The 20,572-nt window shown below is 38.3% G+C and overlaps 1 protein-coding gene across 5 annotated transcripts in view; it reads left to right on the top strand.

The window, feature by feature from the left end:
• The window catches only part of LOC132824964 (serine/threonine-protein kinase WNK1-like), a 160,277-nt gene that overhangs the window by 80,100 nt on the left and 59,605 nt on the right, over positions 1-20,572 (top strand). For 2 of the 5 annotated variants that reach the window (XM_060839888.1, XM_060839884.1), the window contains exons 9-16: positions 3,434-3,541; positions 3,852-3,887; positions 7,332-7,472; positions 9,194-9,466; positions 10,715-10,770; positions 11,705-11,864; positions 11,976-12,092; positions 16,218-16,391. In XM_060839888.1, coding sequence (XP_060695871.1) covers positions 3,434-3,541; positions 3,852-3,887; positions 7,332-7,472; positions 9,194-9,466; positions 10,715-10,770; positions 11,705-11,864; positions 11,976-12,092; positions 16,218-16,391 — 1,065 coding nt within the window. The remainder of the gene's footprint in view (positions 1-3,433; positions 3,542-3,851; positions 3,888-7,331; positions 7,473-9,193; positions 9,467-10,714; positions 10,771-11,704; positions 11,865-11,975; positions 12,093-16,217; positions 16,392-20,572) is intronic. The other 3 variants (XM_060839885.1, XM_060839886.1, XM_060839887.1) reach the window with 3 other exon arrangements.

The following is a 20,572-nucleotide window of genomic DNA, read 5'->3' as shown; positions in this document are numbered from 1 at the left end:
AGTGATACCTAAGGAGCCTCAGTGATTTTCTGTAGTGTATCTATTAGATTGTATATTTGGTTGCTACTGTGTTGCATTGGAGTTGGAAGGAATGAATGTTTGCGGATGTGGTTCTGATTTATTAGGGTGCTTTGTTCTGAATGGTGTCAAGCTGCTTGTGTGTAGTTGGAGTTTCATTCATCCAGGTAAATGGAAAGTATTTCTTCACAGAACTGACTTATGTCTTGTAGATGGTGGATCAGGGTTTTTGGAATCAGGAGGCGAGTTCCTCACTGCAAGGTTCCTTGTGAATGTTACTTGCCAGCCCTTGATATACAGGCCACTGAATCTCTCACTGTCAGCACCTGATGTTAAGTGGCAACAGTGTGTAGCATCCACAACGTGTGCTGCAGAATTTCATCAAAGCTCCTTCACACCTGCCCAAACCCATGACCACTGCCATGTAGAAGGACAAGGCTAGCAGAAACATGGAACTCCATCACCTGCAAGTGATTCGGAAACCTGATTTGGAAATATATTGCTGTTTCTTCAGTGTCCCTTGGTCCAAATTCTGGAATTCCCTTCTAAACTGAATTATGGGTATACCTACACCAAATGCTCTGCAGCAGTTTTCAGAAGGCAGCTCACCACCATCTTAAGTGCAACAAATGCCGGCCACATTACATGAATGAATGAATAACAAAAAAATGGAAATATTTTGATTTAATCTGGAGCCATATTTCCAAAAGATTTATCAAATAATTAGCAGCTGAAATGCAGTTTATCTGCATTGTGGTTGAACTATAAGTTTTTGATAGATATCGGTCATCAGTTTGTAAAAATGATAGAACTTTGTCCAGTGCATAAGTACTGTTGTCATTGTTTTGCTTCAATAAGTATTATCCACTTAGCAGAATTAAAAAAGTTTGCAGCATATGCTTATCTGATAACAGATTTTAATTGCTGTTGGACTTTGAGATAAGTGCATAATTAAGTGAAGGAAGGTTAATTTTTATTTTGATTCTGTAAAATGAGGTAAGAGAGGTTCAATTAGTTCTTCCAGTTTGAGGCAACTGGATCAAATCACTTAAATATTTTTTCATAGTGAGTTTTTAGACCTGAGCTTGCAAGTAGTAAATCCCTTTCATTTGCAGTCCCTTTAATCATAGTATTTAGATGCTACTACTTAATGTAAAACTTGTGCCCATTACTGTGTTTAATGCATTCATTCAGTTTTTTTAATCTCTTCTGTGTTTGTCAGATACTTCGACTATTGCTATTCTGTAATGTAATTCTTAATGAAATTCAAGCTAAAAGCTCATTTTATGATGCATCTTTAATTTTCTCGACTCTGATTTGAGATTTTTGTCTTCATATTAAAGCAGTCCCCATCTCTAGTGCATCCTTGTGGGGGAGTTCCATCACAACCAGAGACTGTTTCATATCTACCTATTCCTGAAAGACCATTTTCTTTCTCTCCACCACCAAGTTTTTCTCTGAAAGTTGCTAATTCTCAACGCCGTAAAAGTACTTCCATCCTGGAAGCTCATACTCACCATTTTCAGCCAATAATAAAGACTGTAGGCCAAAATGCTTTCTCTGGTGATTTTACAAATCGGAATTCTGAAAACTCAGCTATAAAGGGCTTTGTTACTCATCGATTTACCAGTGAACCCATCCACAGTGAAGGTCACATGCAACAAGAACAAACTCAAGCCTTTGAAAACAAGTTAAGGTTGAGTCAGCTTGAGGAAATTCCACTTCTGTGTAATCCAAAAGTGTATCCATGTTGTATGCAGTTACAGCAAACTACAAAGAATCCATTTGAGGCTGTAACTAGCAGCAACCTTCCAGCACGTGCACTTCCTTTGAATCAAAGTCTAGCAGAAGTAAACCTAAAGCATCAGCAGGTTTACTCCCAGCCCTTGGATTGTGAGGAATCCCTAAGTGATCGAAATTTGTTGCCATGCCCACTACAAAACCTAACAGGTCATGTGCCTCAAATAGTGCGAATGGCTTCTACTAAAATGCAGACTCAAGTTTCAAATTTATCTTCTCACTTCCAACTGTCACAAGACATGATACAAAAGCATGAACAGCATTGGAAGATTGGAGAGCCACAGGCAATATTTCCACTGTCAACTCAAGTGTTCCTCCCGGTACAAGATGGTAACGTTGCTCAATGTGAACCTGCAATTACTAGCATTCTCTCAAGAAATACCGTTGGAACTGTGAATACAATGCTGACTGTTCAACATTTGACTGCCCCTCAGTCTGCACCACCTATTCTTGCACAGGCAAATGAGGGTAGAACTGGGTCAATTTTTGACTTTCAAGTTCCTTCAATGCAGATGGAAGGTAATGATATCCACATTCCTCTTCCGTCATTAACTCCGAGAATTTATCGAAATCGGCGGGCTTCAGTGGATTTAAGCTTAGAGGATACTCAAGGAACTGGATTGTACAGCAGGCTTCAACCAGTGACTGAAGAACAGGTGGTTTATTTCAGTTCTGATGCTCTGCTGCTGCCAGGTGACTTCCTGCAAAGCAGGCAGCCTATGTCAGAAGAATTTCCTCAGCATCTTAGTCCGCAGTGTTCGAGTGACTCTTGTCAATCTACGTCCTCGGAGACCAGAGAATTCCAGTCACCGCCATCTTTTGGTTTCCTGATGCCATACTCCAGTTTAGCATTGCATTGTGAGCAGCAGCAGCAGCAGCAGCAGGTTTTGCCAAAACATGGCATGCATTATGAAACATTGCAAAGTGTGCCTGTTTCAGTAGCTTCACAACCACCCATGCTAATGCAGTTCAACACTCAGTCCTTTCTGACAACATCAGGGACAGCTGGCTTGCATCAGCAAGTCACGGAAGGATCCTGGCCCCATCTTGTTACATCCCAGCAGAACTTTGCACTGGATCGCGGTTCTGCAGATGGACGCGGTCTACCTTTGGTACTTGAGTTTCAGGTGTTCATGCCTTTTGCTGAAATCTGTTTAGTCTTTTACAAGGCAAAACTGATCACTGGAAAGGAAAATGCATAGCAGCCTGCAAATTAGGAATAGTTTCTGTTGTTTCATGACTTGCATAAATCAGTCATTTTGTTTTAAGAGCTTCTGTAGGTTCTGTAGATTTTAAATTGCAATATTTAATTGAACTGAATATATTTTAAGATTGTTACGTTGACTTTTTTTGAGCTACATCAGTGAGGAGGATACCTTAATTATTTATCAGCAATAGCTCATTTAAACTGTTACTATTTCTATGAATCTAATTGACTTAATCACTGAATTTGTGTAGAATATTGATGATTATCAGAAGAAATGATTGCATTCAACTTAAAATCACAAACTTAAAATGCCTGATTGACTTTTAATTCAGGATACATTGTCTTCTTTTTCCAACGGCTGCATAATATTTGTGTCATAAATTAATTCTGTCATATCTAAATATCAAGCAGGTGCAAATGCAGAGCCAGCCACCACCTACGAGTCTTCCTTTGACTGTGTCAAATCAGCAGGCATCCCCTCAACCTCCAGCAGGATCCGTACAGCAGACAAACAAGGTAATGATCAGGTATTACAAGATGTTTAAAATTGAATTTTGTGCTAGAAACTGAGATCCAGCAAATCTAGTAGTAGATGGGCAAATTATTAGTGTTGTTGACTAATCATCCTGTTTGATTTTTGTAGATGAATATTACCTGAGAAATTAAATCACGTGATGGAAGTTTTGATTATCTGGCATTTTGCTTTTTATTTCCTCATCAAACACTTTTTTTTTTTCTGTAGCCAACTTGAATTTGTGGTTACATTTATAGGACTCTCTTTTAGCTCGTGCTGTATCTCATCCTTTGTTATGTTTATTTCTTGTAGTTTGGCAGTTACTGCACCCCAGCGTATCTTCCACAGGTAGAGAATTTCATTCTTCTTTTGATCAATTCCTCTCCCCTTGTGTGATGTGTGCACAGTTTTTGCACTCATTTGTGCTGTGCAGCATAGAATCCATGCTTCAAGTTGGTTATTTTCTTTTTGTCATAAAACAACAAAAGTTTCTTTGTTTTAAAGAAGTTGTTTACTGTACTAAGAATGTAAATTCAGATTGATAGGCTCAAGTTGTAGAATGTCTGTTAATTGCAGGGCAGTCTTTATGGATGCGTGCCAGGTAAGTACATTAATTTCTAGGTAACTTCTAAGTGTGTGAAAGTTATAATTTTTAATAAATTTACAGACTTCCAGTATCACTGATGTGGAAGGAGGGCATTCACCTATAATGCTTGCACTGGCTACGTTATATTTTCCATATATCGCTGCACACTACTTCTGTCAAAGTAATCATCCAATGCCCTTTTGAATGCCTTAATTGAACCTGCCTCCTCCACATTTCCATTTAGTGCATTTGATGCATACCATAACTAATTGCTGTGTTAGTTTTTTTTTCTCATATCACTCTTGTTTTATTTGTACATCACTTTAAATATATGTCCTGTAGGTTTTTTGTATGAACAGGAACAGCTTCTTCCTATCTAATCTGCCCACCCGCTCATGATTTGGAAAACTTCCACAAATTTCCTTTTAGCTGCTTTATCTCCAAGGAGAGCATTCCCAACCTCTTCACTCTATCTCATAACTGAAGTTTCTTATTCCAGAAACCATTCGTATAAGTTGCTTCTGCACAATCTCCAATGCATTTGCATCTTCCCCATAATATGGCACGCACACCTGTGTGCAATATTTCAGTCTAGGTCTGACAGTTTTCTCGCACAAGTTGATCATCACCTGTTTGCTCTTGCATTCTTTGCTCCCGTTTATAAAACAAAGAACACTGTGTGCTTTCTTAACTGCTCTCTCCGCCTGTCCTGCCACCTTCTACAATCTGTGCACATATACACCCTGTGCTTGTGGAACCCTTTCAGAATTGTATCCCTGAATTTATATTGTGCTTCAATGTTCTGACAACCAAAGTACGTGACCTCACACTTCTCTGCATTGAGGCTTATCTGCCACTTATGTGCCAAGTCCACCAATTTGTCAGTGTCCTTTTTGGAGTTTCACACACTCCTCCTCAATTTACAAATCTTCCAAGTTTACTGTCTATCTTTAAGCTCTCAAACTTAGAAACTGACCTCTGCACACAAGATCCAGATAATTAATGTATAACAGTAATGGCAAAGTTCCAAGTACTGACCCTTGGAGAATTCCAATGTATAGCTTCCCCCAGCCTGAAAAATATCTATTAACCTTTACTCAATTTCCTCAGCCAACTTTGCTGCTGTCCCTTTTGGATCATAACCTATAACCTTCCTCACCAGTTTGTGTGGTGTGGTATCAAATGACTTCTGGAAATCCATGTATTCCGCATGAATAGTGTTGCCCTCATCTCCCCTTTCTATTACTTGTTGGGAAAAAAAAATCTTTTTGTGCTGACTGTTCCTAATCAACCCACCTTTTTTCCATGTGACTACTGATTCCATCCTGAGCTCAAATTCCATTAGTGGCTTCTGCAGGCTAAAGTTGAATCTGTTGATTTAGTGAAAAATCTCCCTTTCTCATGTTACTGCTGAAAATTCCCAAAAAGGGAAAAAAGCTAAGTGTTGTTCAGTTATTAGGTATGCATGCACTTCTAATATTGATTTGAATAACATGCTGAACAACTGATCTGCTCTGAAAATGAGCTGCTTAATTGTGATATGTATTAAACATCTGTTCATTTATTATTAGACTTTTTCAGACTAAGTTTTTGTTTTTGTTTACATTTTGTGATAGCTTAGCTGTGGACATAACTCCATGTGTGGGTTCCAGACTTTATTTTGTTTACTGTCAGTTTTTAGAAAATGATTTGATTATGCTTTTCATTTGTATTTGACTGAGTGTAATATTAAAACAACCTAACAAAGTTAGTGAGTGAGAATCTGGCGTGGAAAAACTGTCTACTGCTTGGATTCATACCTGACTCCAAGGAAGATAGTTGTGGTTGTTGGTCAGTCGTATCAAATCCAGGAAATTGAGTCAAGCTTGATACTCGATGGTTTTATCATTGCTGAATTCCCCACTATCAACATCTTGACTATTGCTATTGAACAGAATAGCTAAATAAATGTTCTGACTACAAGAATGTGAGAGGCTAAGAATCTTGCAGTGTATAATTCATCTCTGGACTCCCAAAGTCTGTCCACCATTTTCAGCTATATGTTGGAATGTTCTCTAATTGAATGAGTGCAGTTCCAACACACTTGACAAGTTCACACAATCCAGGACAAAACAGTCCACTTGATATCATATCTACAAACAATTGCTCCATCATCCATTGATGTACTGTAGCAGCATTGTGCACCATCCATAAGATGCAAGGGAGAAATTAATCAAGTCTCCTTTAGCACCTTCCAAACCCACAACCATTATCATCTAGAAGGACAAGAACAGTAAGTATGAGAGAATGCCACCACTCCATGTCCTATTCCAAGCCACATTCCATCCTGGTTTGGAGATGTCACTGCTGCTTTGCTGGGTCAAAATCTTGGAGCTCCTTCCTGAACAGCACTGTCTTCCTGCACTACATAGTTGGCAGTGGTCAAGAAGAAAGTTAATTACCTATCTCTAGTTGGTGGTAATAAATAATGGCCCAGCCTGTGAAGCCCATATTACTTGAAAGAATTAAAAATGCAGAATACTGGTTTGTTGAGAATTCTTTAAGGTGATCAGCTGCATGGATAGCTTGACAACATCAAGTTGCAGTGATGTTAGAAATCACTGTTAAAGAACATTGCAATCAGTTGTAGGCCTGGCCACTTGAAGTCAAATTAAGTTGATGGCTAAAGCTGTGTGTGACTTGCTTTGAGTTCACCCGTGAGCCCCCTTTTCTGCTGACTGCAAAACCTTGACTAATCACATGATCCACAGTTGCTGAGGAGAATCAAATAAAATTCTGCTTCTGCTGTGTGGGCATGAATGGAGGAGTAGAACTTTCTAACGTTGTGCACAATCTTAGTCCCTTGCATGTCTGTTTCATATTTGGATGCTGCTGTCAGGGAGTTTGAGCTAAAACGGAAGAATGCCTTCATTGCTGAAAATATCTTGAGTTTGCCGAGACTGATATTGCATGCGTTTTAGCTTGATAGAGAAGGTTGCCTGACCACGCAAAAAGTGTTTTGTTAAAAGGTTGCTGAAAAGTGGTCCCATTGGCGCTTCAGTATTTAACACACATATATAAAAATTAATTGTAATTTGATCTCCTTTCCAAGTTTGATTAAATCTGTTTAAGATTAACATTCTGGTTAAAGTATGCACTTAAGCCATTTGGTAAAACTTGCTTGCAAATATTATAAATACCACATTTTTCTCTCTTTAATTACCCAGACGGTACCACAGCAGCCTGTGCAGTATTCAGTTCCACAAATGGTATCCAGTGGTTCAGTTCCAGGTCAAATAGTTCCTCAACCCCAGGTTCTGCCTATCAGTCAAATGCATACTGCTCAGCAGGGTCCTCCTTCAACACAGGTAAAACATTGAATCACTGAATCATGTTTTCTTCATTGTTTGACCAAGTTAAGGTATATTTTCCCATGCTACCTACTTGATTCCTCAAATAATCAGTCTGAAGCATTCAACTGAGTAAATAATGAAAATTGCTTTTAAATTAGGAACTGTTTACTTTAACTGTTAGTAACTTGAAGTATGTCTAATTATTTGTTTTAATCCTTTGCTCACCTTTCAAAGAATCATAGTTGTTCTTGTTAAGCAGGTTTGTCCAATTTACTGAATGAGATAACAGATTTCAGGTCTTTTTCTCAGGCCAGTAAACAATTTTCAGGAAATGGTATTAAAGGCCCTTGAAAGGGGGAATTTTTTTTTTGTTTTTAAACTGTATTCATAATATCCGTGTCTCCCATAATAAAAATCATGCTTCTCGTGTTCCCCTGGACCTGTCAAGATCTTGTTTCAATTAGATATCCTCTCATTTCTCTCTCATCCAATGAACATGCGCCACATCTTTTCAGTCGTTCTTCAGGAGCTAAGTCCTTCGTTCCAAGAATGAGTTAACTGAATCTTAAGCAGCTATATCCTATTTTAAATAAGGAGACCAAAACAACACACACATCCAGATGTGGTTCCACCACTATCATGTACTACAACAGTGGAATTTGCTGATTTGGATATTTGATTACCTTTTCAATCAACGCTGCCTTTCAATTTGCATTTGTAATGCTGTATGTCCACTTGCCATACCTGCTGCCAGGTTTGAGATTCATGCACCAGGATACCTAGATTCATGTCTACCATTAAATTTTGCAATCTCTCTACATTTAAAGAATACATACTTTTTTTGAGTTTTTCCTGCCAAAATGGACATGTTTATATTTACCTATGTTGGACCACATCTGTTAAGTTTTGTCCCCTTTCCATGACCCTTTGCAAACATTACTGCCTCTAGGTAACTTACTTTCCCATCTATCCAGGTGTCATGGCAGATTTAGCTGTTGCACATTTTGCTGTCTCATCCAAATCCTTGATGTAGAATTTAAATATTTGAAGCCCCAGCACTACTCTGTGTGGCACTTCACTGTTACGGCTTGCCAATCCAAAAAAATTCACCTTTTTTGACTCTCTGCTTCCTATTATCTAATGAATCTATGTGCACTTAGTTTGTGCAGCGACATTTGACCTGTCATCTTTATCAAGCATCCTGGAAATTTACATATGCTGCACCTACAGGTTTCCTTCTATCCATCTAAATTTTACTGTTGTTTAAAAAAATGTAATCAATGAGATAAATGGTCATAATGGAGGATATTTTACTGTAGGGGAACATTTAAAAAATATACTTGAACAAAATACTCATTTGTATTGGCTTTTTTGACTTTGATAACTAAAATACTGCATTTGTATAATTTTAAGTATTCACTAATTTATTGCCAACTCAAATAAGAGAAGTGCATTTACTTAGGCTTTGAGCTACCTTTTTGCACCAAGAGAACAGAAGTTGGATGAGGTAAGTGTGAAGAGGAGACAACGTCCTTAATTGTTGTGTGACAAAATGCAATGATATGGGCCATTTGTTTTGCTTCATTTCATAAGGAATAAAAGATTAAGCTATGGAAAGCTTTAAGTGCTAGTTTTTCATGCTATTTATTCCTCTGCAAGAAGAATAAATTTTGCAGCTTTGTATGTTGTACCAAGCTTTTAGTTGTTCTGATTGTTTGCTTTAATATCTTTGACAGAATTATTCCACCCAGTTGCCAATTGTTACTCCTAGCCCTGTAAAGTCTTCTGGGAGCGTCCAGTCCACTATCGTCTCACCACCACTTCCAGTTTCCATGGATATTGTATCTCAGCCTGTTACACAAGCATCATATCACATTGGTCTTGCTGCAGGCATGGCTCAAACCTATATTGAATCTACAGCACCTGGACAAACAAGATTATTACAGCCTTGTACCTCCACTGTTCAGCAGAACCAGACAGGACAATTACAGACACAGGCATCCCAAGAGGTATTTTGATGCATGGGCATGCAATTATTAAAGAAACGAAAGCAATCTTTATCTGTCTCCTAACTGAATTTATATATTTTTGGAAGTGAGTGCATCTACTATTTGTCAAAATATCAGATTTGGCTCCACTTTCATGATTTGCACAAGTGATTTGGCAATTTCTTTGACTGAACAGTTGTGTGCAGCTTCAGGTTCATTGTCACTGCCACACATTTATCCAACTCCTACAAAACAAATTGGGGAAATTAGTGCAACTGATTTTAGGTGGGTGTTACCAAATCAGAAATTGAGGAGCAATCTGGATTTTCCAAAGGGAAGAGATGAGTTGGTGATTTTCCTGAAGCATAATCAGAAGATGTGGTATTATTTGGACTAAGGGATACAGTGTGAGGGAGTGGATGGGGAAGAGACAAGTGATGGAGAAAGAAATAACAATAAGCTATATTTTCCCCACTGTATCTATTGCAAATGCCATTGATTGGTATGATTTCTTCCCCTCCATGTCATGCACCAAAAAGGCATAAGGGGAAAAGAAACAGTGAAGAATATAGGAAAAATAAGAAACAACACCAAGAGGAAATTTACACATTAATGTGCATTAAAAGTTTTTAGCTCTTGTTAAAAACAAGTTGTATTTTCTGTTCTGAAATATCACTTATAGTCTCTCCTTTTTTAGTTGATCCTTTTAATATGTAATGTGTACATTCATTATGGAGTTAAATATTGTTACATTTTCTTGCCCAAGCAATTGCCTGTAACAATGTAGTTATTCTGCCACTACATAACTAGCTGTCCATTATTCCACAAAGTCGAAAGAGTATACTACATGGGCATGAGTAGACTATGTAGTCCTTTGAGTCTTCACCTTTCAAGTAGCATGGCCTGTCTTCTAATTTCATCTCTGTTCTTCTCTGTCTTTCAAATGTTGTTTTATGCGCATTGCTATTGAGATATTTATGCTTCCACTCACCTTAGGTTGAGGAGTTATTGCCCCTTTGTCTGCTTTCCTGCCACTTCTTTATCCCTTGCTGACATCCAGGCTGTTATCGTAGTGAAGTAAGAAACTTGGCATCAGCTTCTTTTGAGCAGTAGCATAGGAAAGGCAAAACTGATCATGAGTGATGTTACTGCTTTAGAATTTGAGAAGGAAAAGCAATATATGGCATTATTAGAAGAAAATGTTCATTTTTGTTCAATCGGGTTTTGGTTATTAGTACTCGTTAACACTGATTTTAATTATATTTCTAGGGGACCCAGGCTCCAATACAGGCGGAACAGTTGCAGTTATGCTCATCTGTGGACAGGTGATTTTAAAACTCTGATTAAGAATACATAATATGAAAGTGCATTTTTCTTTTGAGCTTTACACAAAGCACATATTAGGCAACGTAATGTGATAAAATAGCAAATATTTATCTCTGGAGATAAGGGATGCCAGGAGAGGGAGATCTGCTTAAGTTGAAAAGTATATTGATTAGATCCCATCTAGAGGACTACATTTAGTTCTGTACACTGCAACTCGGGAAAGATGTATGAACTTACAATTTAGAAGCAGAAGCAGGCCACTTGCCTCTTAAACCGTGTTCCACCATTTCAGAAGATCAAGGCTGATCTGCTTGTGCTCTAAATTCCACAATCCCATCCACCCAAGCAACCTTGGACTCTTATTAGGCAAGGGAATCAATCCACCTGTCTTTAAAATTATTAAATGGCTGCCTCCACTGCCTTATGAGGGACAGTGACTTGGTCTTTCCTGTGAAGTGACTTGGAGGAGTGTCCCTACCACTAATGCATAATAGGAGCCTAACAGTAGAATTTAACTTGTGAATTTCTGTTGTAGCAAGAAAATTAGCATTTAGATTAAAAAATGTCAAATAACAAGGAAGAGTATTTATAACTATAAAACCATGGAAACTTTCTATATCATTCATAAATTTCTAGAAGTGTTTTTAAAACTGGAAGGTAATACCTACTTAATTGGAATATGAAATTAAAGCATACTTTTCTAGAAATGCTGTTCAAGGTCCCATTTAGTGAAATCTGATGTTGAAAGCCTTTAAATGTGGATCTTTTATCAGAATATGGTCCATTCCGATGAAACGTCTGCGTGAAAGTTAAAGATTGACTTTTTCGGATGCTCACATGTTTGGTCCTGTGCATTGGGAACATTCTCTAATGTAGATGTGTAATACTCCGAAAACTGTTTGAAGATGAATTTAATTATTTTGGGATTTCCAGTGCTCACTCAGATGTTGCTTCTGGGATGAGCGATGGTAATGAAGGCCTTCCAGCAAGTGGAAGACATGAAGGGAGATCAGCAAAGCGGCATTATCGTAAATCTGTAAGGAGTCGTTCACGTCATGAAAAATCATCAAGACCAAAGCTACGAATTCTAAACGTAAGCGTCCATTATATTAGGTACTTAGGATAAGAGTTTCAGGGTTTCATGAAGGCTTTTTATAAATCTTGCCCAACTTGAATGCAATGCACACATTGTACTTTTTTTTAGGTTTCAAATAAAGGAGACAGAGTTGTGGAATGCCAACTGGAAACGCACAATCGAAAAATGGTTACTTTTAAATTTGATTTGGATGGTGACAATCCAGTAGAGATAGCTTCTATTATGGTGAGTAAAAATCAATGACTTGATTTGAGGTCAATTATCTGTGCTGTCAAGTAAAGTGCTGTTTGTGGTGAATGTTACGATTCCAACTGATGTAATTAGTTGCCGACTCAGATCCCAACTAAAATTTTTTGTTTTTGTTTTTAGTAAGGTGACCTTTCATTGAGATATAAGCAGAGTGCTGCAGGTTTGACAATAAAGTTTATTCTGCAAAAGAAATTAAAATAAAACGGAAAACAAAATTTATTTGCACTCAATATATGTTTGGATTTCAGAACATGAGTATAAATAGAATTATTTTCAGAGCACTTATTTCTTTCCTCGAATCAACTTGCCCAGTGATGTAACTGCACACTTCTGAACCAGGTGGTCTTGAACCCAGGATTCCTGTCCAGTGATAGCAACACTACCACTGCACCACAAGAGGCATTAATGATTTGAATAATTGCTTAGAAAGTCATATATCCAAATTTGTGGATGACAAGTTAAGCAACATTGTGAACAGTGTAGATAATGGTATTAAATTGCAAAGGGATTTTGATAGATTAAATGAATGAGCAGTGCTGTGGTAGATTTCAGTGTAAGCAAGAGTGAGGTTATTCATTTAGGACTGAAGGAGGATAGATCAGGGTACTTTCTAGATGGTATGAAATTAAATACAGTAGATGTCCAAAGAGACTTGGGTGTTCAGCTGCATGGATATCTAAAATGTCACAAACGGGTGCAGAAAATATTCAACAAAGCTAATGGAATAATTGTGAAAGACATAGCTGAGGAGATCATGGAAACATCACTGGAGTCAGGGAGGATCCCAGCGGACTGAAAAATGGCAAATGCAATACCCCTGTTTTAGAATAGCGTGAGGCATAAAATGGGAAATTATAGGCTGATTAGATTGACCTCTGTTGTTAGTAAGATTTTAGACTTCATTAAGGATGAGATTGCAGGATACTTGGAAGTACATAGTAAAATACGGCAAAGTCAGCATGGCTTTGGGGCAAGTCATGCCTGACAAGAGTTCTTAGAGAAAAACAAGCAACTTGGGTAAAGAAAAGCCAGTGGATGTGATCTGTTTGGATTTCCAGAAAGCTTTTCACAAAATGCCGCATACTAGGCTGCTAAGTAAAATAACAGCCTGTCGTGTTAGGGACAAGATACTGGCATACTTAGAGGATTGGCTGACTGGCAGAAGGCAGAGAGTGTGGACAAAGAGGTCTTTTTCATAATTGTAACAGTGATGAGGGGAGTTCCACAGGGATCAGTATTGGGACCATAACTCTTCATGTTATACATTTGACAGTCTGGGTGAAAGAACTGAAGATATTGCTGCTAGGTTTGTCGATGGCACAAAGATGGAGAGACAGGTTGTGTTGAGCAAGTGGGGAGGCTGCAGAGACACTTGGACAGGCTAGGAGAGTGGGCAAAGAAATGGCAGATGGAATATCGTGTGGGAAAGTTTAAGGTTATGCATTTTGACTTGACTTTTTTCTAATTGGGGAAAGGCTTCAGAAATCTGGTGCATAAAGAGATTTGCCAGTCCTAGTTCAGGATCTATTAAGCTTAACAAGCAGATTCAGTTGGCAGTTAGGAAGGCAAATGCAATGTTAGTATTTGTTTTGAGAGGGCTAGAATATAAAAGGAGGGATGCCCTGTGGAGTCTGTATAACACTCTGGTCAGACTGCATTTGGAATATTGAGTAATTTTGGGCCATGTATTGAAGAAAATGTGCTGATGTTGGAGGGGGTCCAGAGGAATTCACAAGAATGGTCCAGGGAATGCAGGGGTTGTCATGAGGAACAGTTGAGGACTTTTGGTCTATACTCGATGGAGTTTAGATGGAAGAGGTGGAGATCTCACTGAAATTTACAGGATACTTAGAAGCCTGGATAGAATAGACATGGGGAAGATATTTCTATTAGTAGGCGAGACTAAGACCTGAGATGTGAAGGGATAACCCATTAGAAATGAAATGAGAATTTCTTCAGCCAGATGGTGGTGACTCTGGAACTTCTTGTCACAGAAGGTTATGGAGGTCAAGTTATCGAGTTTATTTAAGACTGAGATAGATCCTTGCTTAGTAAGGGGAGAAAGTAGGAGAAATGGGTTGAGAAACACATTGACTGTGAGTCTACTCAACTATTCGATCAATGGGCTAAATGTTCCAAATCAAGGAGTACAAGTCTGTAGAAGCTTCACTGCAGTTGTGCAAAACCCTGGTTAGAGTCCCTGGCCCCCCACCCCCTGAGTACTGAGTGTCGATCTGGGCATCACATTTTAGAAGGATATATTTGTCTGTAAACATAGATTTAGAAGAACGATAGCTGAATTAGAGGTTAAGTTGTGAGGAGTGATTATCAAAATTAAGCCTGTTTTTTCCAGAATTTAGAAGGTTAAAGGGTAAACTGCTCAAAGTCTTCAAAGTATTAACAGGAAAAGACCGGATAGACAAATAACTTTTTCCACTGGTTGAGGATTCTAGAATTAGGAGACAGAGTCTGAGAATTTGTGCCCAGACCATTCAGGATAGATGTTAGAAAGCACTTCTATGCACATAGGGTGGTAGTGGTTTGAAGCTCTTCTCCGTAAATGACAATGGATGTAAAATCAATCATTAATTTTAAATAAGAGATAGAAAATTTGTTTAAGGAATATGGGCCAAAGGCAGCTGTATGCAGTTTGGCCACAGATCAGTTATGATTTCATAGAATGGCAGTACAGGCTCAAGGAACTGAATGACTGACACGTTCCAATGTTCTCTACATTAGTTGAGATGGGAAACCTCACCCTTTTTAAAAAGTGTTTGGTTGAGCACTTGCCTTAACATTCACAGCTATTGGCTAAGTGCTGGAAAGTGAGACTGTGTAAATTTACTATAGTTTTTGTTGGTGTAGATTTGATGGGCCATCTGATTCAATGAACTAGCTTAAGCCGAGACCATGTGGAGTGGTGGAAACTGAACCTTAATTGTTTTTTTTACTCCAAGCGGTCGGTTGTGCGGTCGGTCGTTCGCTCGGTCGGCCAGCCGGCCGGCCGCTCTGTCTCCATTGTTCAATGAGATAATGGCTGATCTGATTTTAGCTTCGTTCTACATTCCTGCATACCCCCGATAATCTTGCATTCCTTTCTAATCAAGAATCTGTTGACCCCTCTGTTAAAAATATTTACAGATTCTGCACACTCCCTTTTGAGGAAGGGAATTCCGAAGAGACTGAGTTCTGTTTTTTTTCCTCGTTCTGTCTCTACTTGGCACCCCCTTATTTTTAAGCTGTGGCCCCTAGTTTAGATTCTTCCACAAGAGGAATTATGATTTCCATGATCATCTAGTCAAGTCCCCTAAGGATCGTGGATGTTTCCATTAAGTCACCTCTGATGCTTCTTAATTCCAAAGGATGCAGTCCTCGCCTATCTAACGTTTCTTCATAAGCCAATTCACTCATTTCCGGTATTATTCTAGTAAACCTTCTCTGAACTGCTTTCAATGCATCAACCACCTTCTTGAATGCTGAGCAGGTTAGAAGGGCTGAATTGTCTTGTAGTTCTTATATTCTTAATTGCTGACATATAACTGTTTAATTTGGGAGTATTTTACTAGCAAACAATGTAAACACAAACCCGTTACTCAAGTGTTTCTCTCAATGTTTGTTTTTTAAAAAAAAAATCACCATGGCTACAGAAATACAAGTTAATCATTCAGCCCTTCAATCACAGAGAAAACCTATGTGCGTCCAGTTCAAAATTCATAAATCCAAACTCAAAAATAAATGATATGATACAGATAAATTGCGCATCTTAGTACAAAATTATATTCATTACATATTTGTTATGTGAAAGAAGATGAGTGACTTAAGTTTATCTGGAGAATGTTGGGTTGTCCTATTTAAGAGGAGACTTTAAAATCCTGAAATGTTTTGATGGTATCAGTAATGAGAAATTGTTCCATTGTGCATCTATATGATGGTAAAAGAAGTATCCCTGTATGCAGTTATGAAAGTAAACTGCTTTTGATTATATTCGCTAAAATTGAACTACAGAAAACTTTTTTGATGAACATTTTATACCCTTAATTGCTAAGGATACACAATTTAATGATAGGAGTTGAGAGTAATCTACAGTCTTCTCTGATACAGGTTCAGAACGAGTTTATCCTGGAGACTGAGAGGGAATTATTTATTGACCAAGTAAGGGAAATTATTGAGAAAGCTGATGAAATGCTGAGTGAAGATCCAAGTGGGGAGCCAGAAGGTGATCAAGGATTGGAGACTGTAAAAGCCCAGGTAGCTGCTTGCTTTAATCAAGCACAGGTATGCTGTGATTGCTTTACTACTTAATGGAAAACACACTATTAATTGTAACAGCTTATACAGATTTGCCTGAAGGCCTTCACCATTTGACTTTCAACGTTTGAAATTCTAGAGAGTTGTTTAGTTGAGAATTATAATGCTGTGTTGATGTTGTCTTGTATATGAGAAGAGATCGTGTCAGTCTGCCCAAATAAGGTACAGATCTATTTTCATTCACCAGATCCATGTACATTTCTGCAACATACATAGACATGGCACCTGTGGTTGGAATATATACAAGAAAGGAGCAAGCCAAGTTTTTTCTTTTGAGTTTGCACATGATTTGTTTAGATTTCAGAATCTGTATAAATCTTCTGTTCCTTTGCTCCTTCCTGCCATTCTTTTCCTCTACTTTTCTCTCTCTCTATTGCACATACTTATTTTCCATTTCAGTCTTAACTTTAAAGTCACTGAACATTGTACAGAATTTCAAGTAGTTGGTGGATGACACGTAAAACAAAAATAAAATCGTGTGTGCCTGAAATAAAACAGTAATTACTGTCCGTGTACAGGAGCTGTGGCAGCATCTATGCAGGGAGAAACAGTTAATGTTTTGAGTTGAATGGAGGATTTAATGTTGGGAAAGGGGTGAGGGGAGAGTGCAAAATAGAAGATTAGGAATAGATTAGTGTGTAAGCGGGGTTAAATTGCAAGATATCATGGAACAAAAGGCAAAGGGCTAATGTTTATAGTAAAGAAACCAAGAATTGGTCCAGAGTAAGTAGTAGTGGCAGATTAAAAGTTGGCATTGTGTGAAAACAAAACATGGAAGCATTTGCAAAATGAATAAAATGGAGGACAAAGTTTGTGATCTAAAGTTGTTGAACTCAGAGTCCAGATAGCTTTAATGTGTCTGAAGAAAAGATTTAGTGCTTGCAGTCCAGTCTTGACTGCAACATTGTAGGAGGTCAAAGACTGAAGACCGAAATTGAAGTGAGCAAGAGTAATAAATTTGATTTGCCTATTTGATTTCTGTAACCATCTTCATTTGTAGTCAGATTCAAGTGACACATTGTCTTTACGTGGCATCTGGATCAGAAGTGAACAGAAGATGCAACTGTGTAATCTTGGTTAAAGTTATTAATAAACATTGCTGATCTTGACCTGGATGTGCAAGTTTGAAAAGTCAATTTAATGTTAAATTGGGTACTGAAATGAAATAAAAGTGAAGAGAGATTGCTTTGAAAAAGAACAAACAAAAGGGTGAAGTGTATTTTGATACTGATTAGATTCATAATTGAAAAGTATTGTTAGATTAGTGGACAGACCTTAAGTTGTAGGGAGTTGAATTTGCGACTGTCATACACGTGCAGAAATTTAATCAAAGTCAGTGCATGTCAGTTGACATGACAGTGAGGGTATTCTTATTGTGCATCATGCTGAAGAGTACATCTCTATCAGCAGTTTCCAGATCATTGTCTTTAACTGCATCTGTGCCCACGTGGAGGTGCCAGATTTGGATATAAATAATGTACTTTAAAACTTTATGGCAATTTTTACAATAGATTCTGCCCCTCAGGAAAAGATTTTGAAGTTGTGATGCAGAGATGATTTACCAGAACGACATCAGGTGTTACAATCTCACATGAAGTCAGTGGCACAATTATGGTAGAGATCAGAAATATTTTTCCTCTTAAGAATCAGAAAACTTATTTTTTCACAAAGTAGTAAACTACAACAATCAAGGTATAAGAATTTTGCTCAGTATAGACATAATCTGCAACATGGAAACAGACACTTCAGTCCAACTGATCTGCGCCGACCAGATATCCTAAACTGCACTAGTTCCATTTGGCCATATCTTTTTCAAATTCTTTCTATTTGTGTACCCATCCAAATGCATTTTAAATGTCGTAATTGTACCTGCCTCTATTACTTCTGCTGGCAGCTTGTTGTATAATGTACCACCCTCTGTGGAAAAGGTTGCCCCTCAAGTCCTCTTTAAATCTCTTCCTTTCCCTCCCCCACCCCCACCCCCCACCTTAAACTTCGAGGTTTGGACTCTACCACCCCATGGAAAAGACCTTGTTCATTTATCCTATCCATGTTCCTCATGATTTTATAAACTTATATAAAGTCACCCCTCTGCCTCTGTCACTCCAGGGAAAAGTCCCAGTCTATAAATATGTAATGATCTGCCCGAGCATGTATAGTATGATATACCTAAACAACGCACAAAAAATACTTTTCACTGTATTTCAGTGTTGGTAATAATAATAAATCAAACCAATTCAGCCTGTCCGTTTTGCTATTTTTCCTACAAACTCTACATGCATGTATAATGTCAAATGAGCAAATTAGTGTACAGAACAATGTTTCTGTTGGCAATTGTACCATGTGCAGAGTGTCTATTCACATTAAGGTGACACATTAAGCTGAACAGCATATGGTTGCTCCCATGACAGTTGGATTAAGTCCTGATGAGTGGAGAGCTTGGGTGAAGTGTAGGAGATTCAGGAAGAAATGAAGAGCCTTTCCTCATTAGTTTTACTTTGCATTAAGTCAGCACTCAAATTGATTTTTGTAATCATGACTGGAGATGGAGCCACGGGCAGTCCATGTCCAAATCTGCCACCAAGGCGTTCTTGGGACAATTCAAAAGGCAATTCAGACAGGCAAATAAGAATGTGAAAAGCTGTGGTAATAGAGGATGTTCACGCTGTCAACGCTTTGAGAACTTTCCTCATGTCTAATACATATTCAACAAGGTAAGACGTTGATTGCTATGCTAGTCAGCAACTCCATCCTGTGATGATCAGGATGTGATGTGATATAGAAATGGGGCTTGGTCATTTTTCACTTTAGCAATAATTTATACAGATTGTTGCTGGTATGACCTGTTTATATGTTATGGAACTGGAGGGTTGGTGCTAATGCTGTGGAGTCATCAACAGAAATCCTAAATCAGAACAGCATCACCTGCTGCATTGGAAAGATGAGAATTGATGTGAATATTGATCATTACCACCTTGCCTGTACCATTGCGGCAAATGCAGAGTGATCTCTTATGCCCTGATAACAACATCCAATCTTGCACTGTACTGTACAGAGGTAGCTCTCTGTGATTTACTGTTTAGGAGCTGAAGGTCATTCAGACCTTTTGGGACGGCTTAGTCGTTAGCGCTGTTGCTGCATATTGCCACAGACCCAGGTTCAATTCCAGCCTCTGGTGATTATCTGTGTGGAGTTTGCATGTTCTTCCTTTGCTTGGGTTTTGTCAGGGTGTTTTGGTTTCCCCCCCACAATCAAAGATCTGTAGGTTAGGTAGATTGGCCATGCCAAATTGTCCATAATGCCTAGGGATGTGCTGGTGAGATGGGATAGCCATGGGAAATGTGGAGTTAGAGGGATAAGGTAGCGGGGTTTGCTTTGGATGTGATGCTTTTCAGAGGGTTGGTGGGCCGAATGACCTGTTTCCACACTAGGGATTCTGAGAGACTTGGGGAGCCTGAGTCTCACCTGCCCTCTACAGACGCACCTTCCCCATCCACCCCTTGCTCCTTTTAAAAGATTTACACAAATCAAAAAAATTCTCATAACAACAATGTAATATCTTTTACATAACTGATTAATCAAATTAAAAATGCAAATAAACATAGATGCTTTTACTTTATGTTGAAGTCCTTGATTCAGTTTCCTTTTCAGACCCATTTCACTTCAACTGCCAATAACTCTAGTCAGAAATGTCTGAAATCAGAAGTTTTAACACTTAGTCTGAGTACTGTCACTCTGCTAATTTCAGGTTGCCATCCTGAAAATGCTCCTCATATCATGACTCTGTCTTCCATTAGTTAGCCAGTTCTCTGGGTTCTTATCAGGTAGCCAAACATGTATCCTGTTAGATACTTCTGAAAATCCCATGTACGTTACATCCATTGCTTGTACTTTGGTAATCCTGCTTGTTACTACTTCGGAGAATCCTAACGAATTTGTAATGCATAATTTCCCCTTTGTGAAGCCATGCTGAATCTGCTTGATCATATGTATCTTTAAATGGTCTGCTATTATATCTTTTATAATCGACTAACATTTTCCCAAATAATAGAAGTTCAGCTAATTGGCTGATAATTACCTTTATTTTGTTATACTTCCCTTTATTTTGTTATACTTCCCTTTTGAAATAAAGGTTTTCAGTTGGCAAT

This window comes from Hemiscyllium ocellatum, chromosome 19 (assembly GCF_020745735.1).
Source record: "Hemiscyllium ocellatum isolate sHemOce1 chromosome 19, sHemOce1.pat.X.cur, whole genome shotgun sequence".
Taxonomy (NCBI): domain Eukaryota; kingdom Metazoa; phylum Chordata; class Chondrichthyes; order Orectolobiformes; family Hemiscylliidae; genus Hemiscyllium; species Hemiscyllium ocellatum.
The sequence above is the reverse complement of the archived record's forward strand: the minus strand, read 5'-3'. Positions and strand labels throughout refer to the sequence as shown.